Raw genomic sequence first — 12863 nt, 5'->3', positions numbered from 1 at the left:
CAGAAGCAAATACATGTTTATTGGAATTTAACACGAAGTGTGATTAAGACTTGAGGGAGAGGACAGACACACAAAGCTGATCATTGAGACAGTAAAGTTTTTGTGTTCAAAAACGTGTCTTTCTGCCAAAAGGAAAATAACTGGACCTCCCACCAGTAAGCCAACCTATCCTCACTGTGGTGACTCCACGTCAGGTGTTTGCACTGTTCAGGGACAGATTGTTACGTGATCTTATTGATTTGTCACTTTTAAGGTCTCTTTTTTATCTATAGAGTTATATTCACGTATTTTACTCTGCTTTCATGATGTGTATTTTGTGAGTTTTGTCTTTTCACAGAAATTCTGAACTTTATTATGATTAGTGTTGTGATAGTTCTTGTTCCTAAACAGATGTTTTCTATATTTTCTGCAATTTGCACTGTTTGAAGGAACTGATGATGAAAGCGACACATCCAAGCTGTGAGGACCGGTCTGAGCTGGACTCAGTTGAAGTTGTAGCACCTGAAGAAAACCAAACACACCACAGATGTACTGAGAACTCAGGTTACATATCTTCAGTCCAGAATGGATCGAATATCGTTGCTTTTCTTAAGAAAAATATCTTTGTTGTTCTCACAATGACTGCTGTCGCATTAGGTAAGTAGTTTTCAAACATACATTTTGTTCTCCCATAAAGCCTAGAATGTCTGTTTTAGACTAATGGCACTTTGCTGGTTGCTTGCTTTGTTTGTTTGTTGCTTTCTCCATCACTGCTCTTCGTCTTAGCTCTCCTGCATGTTTTTAACTTGTTCTTTGATAAACATACTGACCTACTGACCTGTGTTTATGTTCCTCTGAGGAATTTGCCTGGGCTTTGCTCTGCGACACATTAAGATGTCAGCGCAAAGTGTAGAATATTTATCTTTTCCTGGAGAGCTGCTGATGAGAGTTCTGCAGATGTTGGTGCTTCCCCTCATTGTTTCCAGTCTGATTACAGGTAGGATTCACAGTTCAGACTGGTTTAACTGGGTTTTCAGATATAATATTAAGTCATTCAGTATTGAAGTTGCTTCCTGATAATAAAGACTCAGTAGGTATACATACAGCAGGTAAACACAATGGAGAGCTCTGCTGGCTGGTGAAAGACTTACCAAGCCTTAAGGCTGCTGACAATGGGGCAGGCTGTATTTAAAGTGGAGGCTCACAAACTGACTGAGACACCTTAAAATTTGATGGCTGTCTCTGTCCATGGTAAAAAAAAAAATAAAAATAATAATAATAAAAAACATTTCAACATTCAAATGAATAAAAATGTGTGAACCCCTCAGTAATGAGATCAACAAAAGATAAGTGACATAAAGAGCCACCAAGCAGAGAAGCAAGATTAGAGTTATGTCTTAAAACTATATTAACTCTCATTTAAATTTTTGGGTTTTACTATTCAGAAGAAATATCTGCTGATGTCAAAATGCCCCACCAAAAAGGTTTGTGGATTTGGTTTAAGCTGGAAAAGGTTACCAAGTAATACCTCAAAGAGTTGAGCGATTGATCAGCCCACAGTTACACAGTTTAGCTACAGCTATAAATGGAGACGGTTTAGCACTGTGACTCGTCTCCCAACAGGTGGTCTCCAGCTTAGATGTCAACAAATTTAGAATCACCCAAACTCCAATACATAACTTTGTTGAAATACTTTTTTGAGAAGTATTCATACCGTTTCCATGTACTTAATGAAAAGAGAACTTAAACATTCATCCTCTAGTGTACAGTAACAGCCTAACAAAACCTTTTGCAATGTTAGAACCAAGATGTCAACCCAACAGATATACTGTCGAAGGGTTTCTCTTTGGACACCCTCAGAATATGATTGAGCTGAAGCAGATCTGTACAGAGAAACAATCCAAATTGTCTCTTTCCTTTTTCTCTCCATATTGTGGAAGTGTCATACAGCTACTGGAAACACTTGTCTGACATCACTAAAGTTTGTGTGTGATTAACTTAAGCACACTGTGTTTGTCTATAATTGTAAATGAAGATCCTATCACAGTTGAATGACATAACCAATTCATCAGAAAAATGGCCAGTTTCAAAGGGTTTGGATACTTTTTCTTAACAGTTTATTGCAACCACTTGTTTTTATTTCAGGCATGTCAACTGTAGACAGAAAGGTTTATGGGAAAATGGGGCTGAGGGCCTTCTGCTATTACATGGTCACTACTGTTATTGCTGCATTCACTGGCATCGCCCTCGCTGTTCTCATCCAGCCAGGGAAATTATTCAGGGACGCCTTAGAGTCCTCTGGTGGTAAAACAGAGACTGTGCAAAGTGTGGATGCTTTTCTGGATCTGATGAGGTGTGTATGAAAGCCTTTCCAGGAAACTGTAATTGTATCCAAGTATTTTTATAAGTAGTATCACTGACAGTTTAAACACCTTGTCTGTGTTTCTGATTTATAGAAACATGTTCCCCTCAAATCTGGTGGAAGCTTGTTTTAGAAAGGTAAGTGCAACAGTGTGAGTCATTCATTTTCACATTTATACTGTCACCAACTATTAACATTTACTCCTACTTGTTTCCAGTATAAAACAGTTTATTTGAGGAATGATCCTACAAGAGAGCACCTTGGTGTCATCAATACAACTGAGATCAGTGAGAGTCTTTTCATCGTTCTATTTCTGACATGGAAACCAATTGTTTGTCTAAATCACTGTCCCTTATGCTGCTTTAGTGATTGCTGTATGTTGTTAATATTGTTGTTACACTGTCATTTCACCACTACTTCATTACTGGTTAGTACCAGTGCCAGGCACCTCAGATGGCTTCAATTCTTTGGGCTTGCTGGTCTTCTCTGTTGCCTTTGGCCTCATCCTCAGCAGTATGGAGACTAAGGGGAAACCTCTGAGGGATTACTTTACCTGCCTGAATGAAGCCATCATGCGTCTGGTCAACATAGTCATCTGGTAAGAATGGAGGCAAATGTTAGAACGAGCTGCTTGTCTATTCTGTGTTCATTTTCATTTGCACCTCTCTTATTATTCAGTCACATTTTCTCAGTGCTATTCAGATGTCCTGTTGTCCACATCTTTGAGGAAGTACAATTTATTGCCTGGGTGTTTTTTTTTTTTGTTGTTGTTGTTGTTGTTTTTTCATGCTTAAGTGGAACAGTTGACATGAAAATGTGTAAATCTATATATTGTGCCACTGATTAAGCTGACAAGACTCTGACCATATGTTTTCTCTGTGTGCTCTACAGCAGTCCTATGTAATTGCATCCCTCCAGCTGTATCTCACCTCTTTACATGACAGGTATTCCCCAGTGGGAATCCTCTTCCTGCTGGCAGGACAGGTGGTGAAGATGACAGACATAGGACAGCTAGGCCTGCAAGTTGCCATGTATGTTGTTACTGTGATCACTGGCCTGATAATCCACAGCTTCTTCACCTTGCCCCTCATTTATTTAATCGTGACACGTAAGAATCCCTTGAAGTTTATGGCTGGGCTCCTCCAGGCTCTCAGCACTGCCTTTGGGACGTCATCCAGGTGAGTCTTGATGTTAAACATACATTGAACAATGATGGAATGTCTGTGGCTTTAATAATGTTAATGTTCTGGGTTTTGTCACAGTTCTGCAACTCTGCCTGTTACCATCCATTGCATGGAGAGGAATCAGCAGATAGACAAACAAGTGACGCGCTTCATGCTTCCTTTAGGCGCCACAATGAACATGGATGGTGCAGCCCTTTATGAAGCAGTGGCTGCTTTATTCATAGCCCAGGTTAATAACATGGAATTTAACCTGGGACAAATCATTGTTCTCAGGTATGTTCATACAGAAACTTTATCCGTATAAAAAATGAAGTTCTGTTACATATAAATGCGTCTTTAGGAGACTAGACTGATAAATGTCTTTTAAAATATTGTAAATACAAACATTCAGGCTTTTACATTTACACTGTGTGGTAATGTTCTCAGTCCATGCTACATGTGCAGGTGTTCTTTGTTTGGAATCTGCTTGATCCCTGTTTGAGGTATCATGATGATCACACTGTTTTTATGATCACAAGCAATAACTTCCAACATCTTTTTATGAGTTTCTACAGCTTTAACTGATGTACAAAGGAAAAAACACAACTATTATCAGGGTTGAGCAAATATTCAGATTTGCAGTGTATGTCTCCACAAGCATGACCGGTCAAGCTGAAGGCCTCTGTTAATGGGTTCTGCCTGAATTCGTTTAAGCTAAAATTCCTATTACATTACCAAACCCTTACTGTTTCCCTTGTTTAGTTTGATTGTCACAGCTGCAAGCACTGGTGCAGCAGGCATCCCACAGGCTGGCATGGTATCCATGGTGATTGTGTTGGCATCAGCAGGTCTGCCCACTGAGGACATATCATTGCTCATGACTGCTGACTGGATTCTGTAAGTGCACATGCAGCTCTTACCATTTTCACATCTTGATTATAAGCAGATTTGTGGACTGTTTTAGTTTAGGATACTGCAGGCAACAGCTAGAGTTCAACGTAGATGAACACATTCTGTTAATATACTCTTTACAATTAGAGTAATACCAATATATTAAAGGGTAGAAATGACATGTCTTACCTTTTAGATTTAAATGCCAAAAAAACCTGCTCCATGGTTGATTTTAAATACAAAAGTAATTTATGTTACATTTTGAAAGTATGAAGTGGTTTTGGTTGAGTCATGTTCACTCAGAACTAACTGTATGTGTGTTGGCAGGGATCGTCTGAGAACCGCCACCAACGTGCTCGGTGACTGTATCGGTGTTGGTGTGGTGCAGCATCTGTCCAGACACGAACTCAAAGCTCCAGTCCTGCAGGAAACAGCTTGATGGAAGAAAGCTCAAAGTTTTCAGATGCATTTTCAAGGGCTAAGATTCATCTGATGTGTGGTTGTTAAATGGTCACAAAATACCTTTTTGAATGGAAACATGTTTTAGCTTTTTCTGTCTTTAGAAATAAAAAAAAGAAGAAAAGATGTTAGTAGATCACAGATTAGGTAGAGAGCAGATGTTTTTCTCTCTCTGTTGTCTGCACCTGCTCCTGCTGGGGGTGTCATGAGTTGCAACATGTTTTAAAGAATTCTCAGTTCATGATGTGCAGGAGCAATAAACAGCTGATTCCCTGGAGTATTGCAGCTTTAATTTTGAAGCATGAAACGGTGTTCTCTTTATAGATTTAAGAAATTGTTTTAGGGACAAGCAATTAATATGGACTATAAAGGAAATAAACACAGTTTGTGCTTGTTTAGTGTAGCTGATATATATTTTTTCCTTTTTTCCTATAATGCTTACATTTTATTTTTTTAAAAAGTATGTTTGTTTGCTGCTATTTTGTACTGTATTGTAAAAACAGTTCAATGATTGACATCAACAACTATTTTGCGTTATTGCATTTTCTTCTCAGAGTCCGTATTAGTAGCATTGTGAGATGGACTGCATGCCTTTACAGAAACAATGCAAAAGTAGGGGTACTAAATATACAGAGAGTACAAAATATAAGACAGGTGCCACTGAAAGGTCAGACCATGTTTCGGACATGATTAGCGCTGATGTGTTTTTCTTATGGAATACTGTTGCACCATCTAGTGGCAGGAAGGTCAACATGCAAGACAAAGTAAATAAATAAATCAGTGACCCAGTTACGCATTAGCTATGCTTGTAACTGTTGAACACATTATGGTGCTGCATCTTATTGACGTAAATATCAAACTTTTAAGTCTTGAACTGAAACACTGCAGAAAGTTACAGGAGTGCACAATTTTTTTAATACAATGAAACAAAACATAGTCAACATATGGTTCACCTGCTCAACTATTAAAAAGGAGTTCAAGATCAAGAAAAGTCAGAAATTTAAAGCAAGGGAGGTCTTCCTTGCAAGTAAACCTTTACAACTTTATCCTAGTTACTGCAAAAAAAATACATGAAAATAATGCTTTGGAATACAGGCATCTACTCTAAATGTGGCATCTGTCAGCTGTTGCAGATCTGTGCAAAACAAATGCTTTTACCCACAAGTTGGGCGTATTACAGAATTTCAATGTGCAATATGATGCTATGAATAGAAAACTGTAAACATACCAGAAATACATTTTTCACTCAAGCAGTGAATGGAGTAGGACAGGAAGCTGTGGCTGCTCCCTCTGGGAGTTGAGGGCAGTGCCAGAGAGATGCCACTGCGTGTTGACATCGTGCAGAGCTCAGTGCAGCTGTGAGGGGAGAAGGAGAGGGAAAGGAGGGGAAGGAGGGGGAGTGAGCGTCACAGGCAGCAAGCAAGAGAAAAGGAGGGAGAAATAATGTGGAGGAGGGGTTTCATCGAGGGCGAGAGAGGTTATAAGAGATTGTGAGAAAAGGCAAGAGAGAGAGAGAGAGAGAGGCTGTGTGTGTGTGTGAGGGAGGGAGATGCTGTTGCCAGGGAACAACGCTGAAATAGAATCGTCCATCTTTTCAAGCTCGCAGGAGGACAGAAACTCATGTAATGATGTATGCTAAATGGACTGAGGAAAACAGGTGATCCTGACTCGGAGCAGCCTGAAAGAATCAAAGAGAAGGTAGGCAGTTGTGATTACATAACCATCATAACACATACGGCTGACATCAACAGCAGGATTAAAGCCTGGGGTGGGGGCATTAGTGTTGGCAGGGGGGAGGAGGCGGAGGGGGATTCAGCAGAGAGGAGCCGAAGTAAATAGGAGGCCGAGAGCAAGAGAGTGATCATTATGAGACAAGCTGAAAGCACAGGGTGAGGATTATCTTTTGTCCAAAAAGCAACACAGGATCTGAGCGGCAGAGCACACAGAAAAGATGAGAGCAGGATGGTGTCTGCTGCACGATGACTCTGACTCTCCTCATCATTCTCCTGTCTGCAGAAGGACACGACTTCTCTCTCAGCCTCCATTAACAGCGTCAGTAAACAAGAAGGATTTCACAGCAGCCCAGGTACTGAGCACAGAGGTGTCCCACCTGCAGATGTAAACAGTGATGACCCTCACTCAGCAGCTGTAAGGAGGAGGAGGAAGACAGGGGAGCATCCCAAAACAAAACAGGGACGCTTCCAACACGGTGAAGAGGGAGTGTTTGTATTTACAGTATGTGAGTATCCTGCCCTTCATTTTTCTGGTTGCAGATGAATTATGTTGTCTTTCTCAGGGCACAGAGGCAAAGGTGACATTCACTGTTGTGTTTTATTCTGCTGTCGTCTGTGATTGAGCTTGTAAAGGCTTTAACCATTGGATAAATGAAGGTTGACAGTCATGACAGAACAGCTTCTTTACTTTCACTCACAGGTTAATGCCATGGAAACTGTCAATTTCTCAATCAGCTTCTGAATAAGAGTAATCAGACCCATATGATATGATAAAAGCTACTGTTTTACAGTTTTAACATGAAATATCCCATTATTGCTCTTTCTTGTGGTTTGAAGTGGAAAGGAGAATGTTTTAGATCAGAGTCTGATGACAGTTTTAGGGTTATTTGGTCACTGGCAATCAAATCTGATCAAACTACAGAGTCACTTCTCTGATGAGGCAGGTTAGCTGAGGCTTTAAGTCTCAAACTCAATTAGATGGCACCAAAAGATGTTGTTTTTTTTAACTATGATTTGTGCCTTTTTAGTCATTCATAGTGTTGTGAGGAAGATCTGAAGTTTTCTAGCTTTTATCATCACTGTCCTCTTGCCTGTAGAAACAGTCAGTTGAGGAAAAGAAGGCTGCACTCGTGCATCGTGATGTCTGGGTTACCTTTCATCCTCAGTAGATCTATTGGTGCTTTTCTCCAAAGCCATGTAAATATTGTCATAACACAGAGGAGGAAAGAATACTTTGATGCTTATTCAAGTGGAAACTCCACTGCTTCCCTCAAATGTTATTTACTGCATTTCACAGAAAGAGTGTTTGTCAAGAAAATGATGCAGTAAAACTAATGCGTATATCAAGTCTGTATCTTTGAAACAGTACTTTCCATCTCTGATTCACAATTTTAGGAAATAGGTTTGGTAGGCACAATCAAGTCAATAACTCACGAGACAGTGTTGGGAAAATGAAGGCAGCTCTGCCATCTGGACACAAATCCCTACTAAACACGTGCTGCTGCAACATTACTTTGTGTCCATCAATCAGCAGTTCACTGTATGAGCAGCTGAGCCTTAGAAAGAGACATTTGTACAAACAACAAACCACACGCACTGATCATGTGAATCTCTTCCTCTGAGAGCAGAGGAAGGCAGCGTGTGATTAACCCTGAAGGGTCTTAATTAAAGTGCTGTTTAAGGAATTCCTCACAAAGTCTCCATCAAACTCCACAGCGTAAACACTACCTCTTTTATGTATTATTGAAAACCCAGTCACAGCACAGCAGCACCGACAGCACGCAGCTGGAGGGCCTGTGTCCCTTTTAGCCCACATTTGCTGTTTTTTTCCATATGGGCTGGTTATAGCACATCAGTGCCATCCCAGTGGACAAATGGACTGCGGTAACGTCTGCTATAGCATGAACTCTGACTGGGATAGTGACGTAGGAAGCACACTCATCCCCCCAATGTATTTGTGAGACACAAGATTTGCACATGATGTTCACTCTGTGCATGACTTATCCTTGATTGCTTTATTTCTGTCTCTGCCTGGGGATCAGGAAGAAGGCATTTGTGGAATTCTTATTATTGTGAATTGACTGTACAGTACTTATTACCTATAGGTACATTTCTCTTGAGCATTGGAAATTACAGATGTGTTCTGTGTTGTAGAATTCAATTCAATTTAATTTACACAGCGCAATTCACAGCATACGTCATCTCACAGCATTTAACATAGTAAGGTGATGACATCCAACTCACGTTAGAAAAAGATTAAGGTTTTGGCAGGAAAACACATCAACACATGTTGCTGATTTTGAGACTTTAACTACAATTCCTGAAAGATAAAAGTTTTTTCTCCTCTCCTATTTATATACTCCAGACATTTTTATTTACAAAAAAAAAATTGAATTTTAAAAACAATGGTCTAAATTGAAGCAGGAGAGGATGAGATATGCCGATCATTTTTTTGTCCCTACCGTGGGACAAGCACTAAAAACACTGATTCCCACAATTCCCACAATGCAATTAGGTAGTTTCTTTCATTCAAGCCTCTCAGTCTGGTAACCGCCCACGTCTTTCTCCACACCTTCAGTTTGGAGTCAGTTTAAAGTCCGGAGTCAAAATTCACATAATCCAGATGAAATCATCAGCATTCCATAAAATGGGTGGAGTGCATCTCTAATACAGCTACAAGTGTTGTATGTTTTTAAACTTGGTCTCATTCTACATGGCTTGATGAATTATTTTCACTGCTTGTCAACCACAGTGAGCTGAAGCCCGTCCTCCCCGGCAGAGGATGGGTACAGCAGAAGCCACTTTACGCATGGACAGCATGGAGGTGAAGGACGAGTGGCAAGATGAGGACTTCCCCAGGTATTTGTTTGTACGAGTAAGATACGCTGCTTTGACAAACTGCTCAGGCTTTGATGGAGAGTCAGTCACGTGTACGTGTGTGTTGAAGGCGAAAAGGAAGCAGGTGTGTGCTTTCCGGGATGTAGTCATTAGGTGTTACGTGATGAGGTTGTATCATGTCAGTGAACAAAATAGCAGCTTGCAGAGAGAGGAAAAGAGAAGACACAGACGTCATAGTGTCCAGAAATGTAGCCAGACACCCACTCTTTTACTGGCACACATCATTTTTACAGCAGAGGAGGCGAGTTTTTGAAAGATGGGCAGAGAAAGTACTGTAGCAAGAACAATCATGTATTCACATCACATTTACATACAGTACATTCCATAATGTTGTGTTTAATATCTGCTTGCTGCAATACAATGCAAGATGGCGTGAACATGGTTGGTTTAGATGCTGCCAAGAATCACCGGTGCAGGTCTCTCGTGATTGTAAATGAGCTAACAAGGTCAAAAATATCCCAGGATGAAGCCACAAGAATTCAGGTTTTGGAATTAGATTAGAGAAGTGGAATAATCAAGAAAAAGAGAAGAAAAAAAGAAGAAAGAAAGGAAAAATTTGATGTTGGGCTTATTTTTTTCCCATATTTTACCCTCATCCCAACCCTGTATGTTTATTTCTTCTATTTTGAATCTAGTGGCAGACAGTTTAACCTGGAGTCCTAAAGAGACATTTCAGAACGCTTTAACATTTCAAATTGTTTTCTCCTCCCTGCTGTTTAATCCCTTGTTGGTGCAGTCCTTACCTTACCTTTACAAAGCTACTGACAACATAATAACAGCAATTATCCCAGCAGCTCCATCAGCTAGCCCATACTTGTGGCGTTATAGGGTGTGTTTGTCTGTGTATGCATGTCTGTGTTAATGTCTGTGTCCTTCGCTCTCTGTGCATGTGTGTGTGTTGGTATGAACGCTATCGACTGTAATCTAGCCCTGCCGTCCCCCAGCTCTGAGGGTTCAGCTGTCTCATTATAATGTCAGAGGGGAGCTGGTAATTACTGATGTTGCTTTCTCCAACAACAGATATTGTTTCCAAAGGCATAATGTAGTAAGATCACAATGGAGCTTCTCTAAAAACAATGGGCAAAGAGCAAGACTGTAGCAATGACTGCTCATACTTTATAGTTTATCTGCTCTTTTTTTTTTATCATAGCAATTTATTTGAACTGTTATGCTTAAGATGCAATTATAAAACAACCAAAACAGTCATTAACTTGGTATCTGGTAAACATTAGGCCAGGGAGAAACTATATGTATGTCAGTTCGTTTCTAATTTCTTATTGTATTTATGCTCTATATTTATGTCTTTGTCTGAAGGCCGCTGCCAGAAGATGGAGATATTGGTTCATGTGGCCTCACTGACAACAGAACAAGTAGGTGGAATAAACAAACAGCACTAGATTCTATTAGTTCATTTGTTTATTTTACTCCATATTGAATCTGAACTTTCCTGACCTGCTGTTGTAGATCCTCCAACCAGTCTGAATGTCGGGGAGTCCATGGCCCAGCGCAAGCGTCGCACGCTTATTGCCCCAGACATGAACCTGTCTCTGGACCAGAGCGAAGGGTCGGTGCTCTCTGATGACTTCCTGGAGACGCCCGACGACCTGGACATCAACGTTGATGACATCGAGACTCCTGATGAGACCGACTCGCTGGAGTTCATCAACAATGGCAACGAGCTGGAGTGGGAAGGTCAGACAGACATCCACTGCTGTTAAAACCAGTAATGAAGGGTTTAAAACTTACTGGATGCATGTTAGAATTTATTCGAGATGTAAATCATTTCTGTCCTGCCTCACTGAAAACCCAGAGTTTAAAATTTACACCTAACCTGCACAGATAACTAAAACTAGAGTATGTTAATCTTGTCAACAGTATTTATTGCAGGGATTTTATGTCTTAGAAAACAAAACATTGCTAAGGATTCCTTTTATTTTTTCAAAAACCTGAAAGTACAGTCTGTGATAACATCATAGTTTTTTTTCTAAGAATAATATTGGGGAAGCTGCGCTAAACATCCATTCATCCATCCATTATCTATACACCGCTTAATCCTCATTAGGGTCACGGGGCTGTGCTAAACAATCATGATCAAAGTTTCATTAGTTCAATTCTGCTCGCTGCTACTGACTGTGAATTGTATTGATGTTTTACAGTAGTCAGTGAAGCAAAGTTTCAGTTCTCTGACTATAATCCGGCTAATGCAGATTTCATGTGATTTCATAAATGTAAAAGTAAAAGTGAGCAGTCTAAGCAGACACTTTGTGTTGTCGATTTGTTTTCAGATGACACTCCTGTTGCCACTGCTAAGCGTCTTCCAGGTGAAAGTGAAGAGGAGAGAGACTCATCTGGTCGTCTGTGGCGAACGGTGATCATCGGCGACCAGGAGCAACGGATCGATATGCAAGTCATCAGACCGTACCTGAGGGTGGTCACACATGGAGGTTAGTTTGAGTTAATTCAAAATGGGTTCAAAAAGCCAACTTCCCAATATTTAAGGAAAGAAGAGTGCACGTGCATTTACAAATATATTATGTATTGTAAACCTGTGTCCCTGTGCATGTCTTACCTGAGGTAGTCACTTCATACCTCAGAGTTGGTTGGAACTTTTTGCTGGTTGCAGGTTAAACAGATGAAATCCAGAATGACATTTTAATCTCCTAAGTTATGAACATAGCAAACAAAACAAATAAGACTTCTGTTCTAATAGATTAAAGAGTGCAAACTGCATTTGCTGAATATTTGCTCATCCTGTAAGCCTCTGAAGCAGCAGTCAGACTATCAAAGAACATTAAGCCCCAGTCATCACCATGTCACAACCAGAACACCAAGATATTTATTTCCACTTTGAAAAAAACAATACTTTAATAACACAGTTGATGGCATGACTGGTTGATTTCATAGCTTGCCACTACTTTTGCAGTAAACGTGTGTCTCTCTCCTCTCAGGTTACTATGGTGAGGGACTGAATGCCATCATAGTGTTTGCAGCCTGCCACCTGCCTGACAGCAGCTGTGAGGACTACACATACATCATGGAGAATCTTTTTCTGTAATACATTTTCTTATTTCCTTTACAGTAGCAGGCTTTCATAGGATCCTACTTTATTTCACATCATTTTTTCACTGCATAATTAATCAAAGGACATCCATCTATTCATTATCTGTACTCACTTTATTCTATCAAACAACACTGGAGGAGGAAATGTTTCTGTTTAGTCAGTGTAAACCCTCCTTATTTTGACCTTTCAGAATTTGAACAGAAAAAATTCATTGTAGTTGAAATTCAGTGGGGCTGCAAGGTTGCTCTGTGGTTAGCACCGTTGCCTCGCAGCAAGAAGGTCGCCAGTTCGCACCCTGGTGAGAACACCTGGGATCT

The 12863-nt window shown here is 40.2% G+C and overlaps 2 protein-coding genes and 1 long non-coding RNA gene across 3 annotated transcripts in view; 2 read left to right on the top strand and 1 right to left on the bottom strand.

Moving 5' to 3' along the window:
• The first annotated feature begins 437 nt into the window (after nt 1-437).
• Nucleotides 438-5129, top strand: LOC103353070 (excitatory amino acid transporter 1-like). The gene is given in 11 exon segments (XM_008275847.1): nt 438-636; nt 839-976; nt 2125-2332; nt 2436-2478; nt 2559-2628; nt 2774-2939; nt 3286-3519; nt 3604-3798; nt 4267-4401; nt 4723-4805; nt 4808-5129. Coding segments are annotated over 11 exon segments (1566 nt in total). The 3' UTR covers nt 4903-5129.
• A 1866-nt stretch (nt 5130-6995) lies between these two features.
• LOC103353052 (caytaxin-like) overlaps nt 6996-12863 on the top strand; it is a 9892-nt gene continuing 4024 nt past the window's right edge. The window contains exons 1-6 of the mRNA XM_008275808.1: nt 6996-7093; nt 9340-9446; nt 10800-10855; nt 10950-11177; nt 11771-11929; nt 12434-12536. Of these exons, the coding sequence (XP_008274030.1) occupies nt 9370-9446; nt 10800-10855; nt 10950-11177; nt 11771-11929; nt 12434-12536 (623 nt within the window). The 5' untranslated portion in view covers nt 6996-7093; nt 9340-9369. The remainder of the gene's footprint in view (nt 7094-9339; nt 9447-10799; nt 10856-10949; nt 11178-11770; nt 11930-12433; nt 12537-12863) is intronic.
• LOC103353054 (uncharacterized) overlaps nt 11843-12863 on the bottom strand; it is a 14297-nt gene continuing 13276 nt past the window's right edge. Inside the window, exon 5 of the long non-coding RNA XR_519990.1 lies at nt 11843-11907. This is a non-coding gene — a long non-coding RNA (uncharacterized LOC103353054). The remainder of the gene's footprint in view (nt 11908-12863) is intronic.

The sequence above is a fragment of the Stegastes partitus genome, unplaced genomic scaffold, assembly GCF_000690725.1.
Source record: "Stegastes partitus isolate 25-593 unplaced genomic scaffold, Stegastes_partitus-1.0.2 Scaffold59, whole genome shotgun sequence".
NCBI lineage: Eukaryota > Metazoa > Chordata > Actinopteri > Pomacentridae > Stegastes > Stegastes partitus.
Note: the sequence above shows the minus strand (reverse complement) of the source record. Positions and strands in the feature narration are given on the sequence as shown.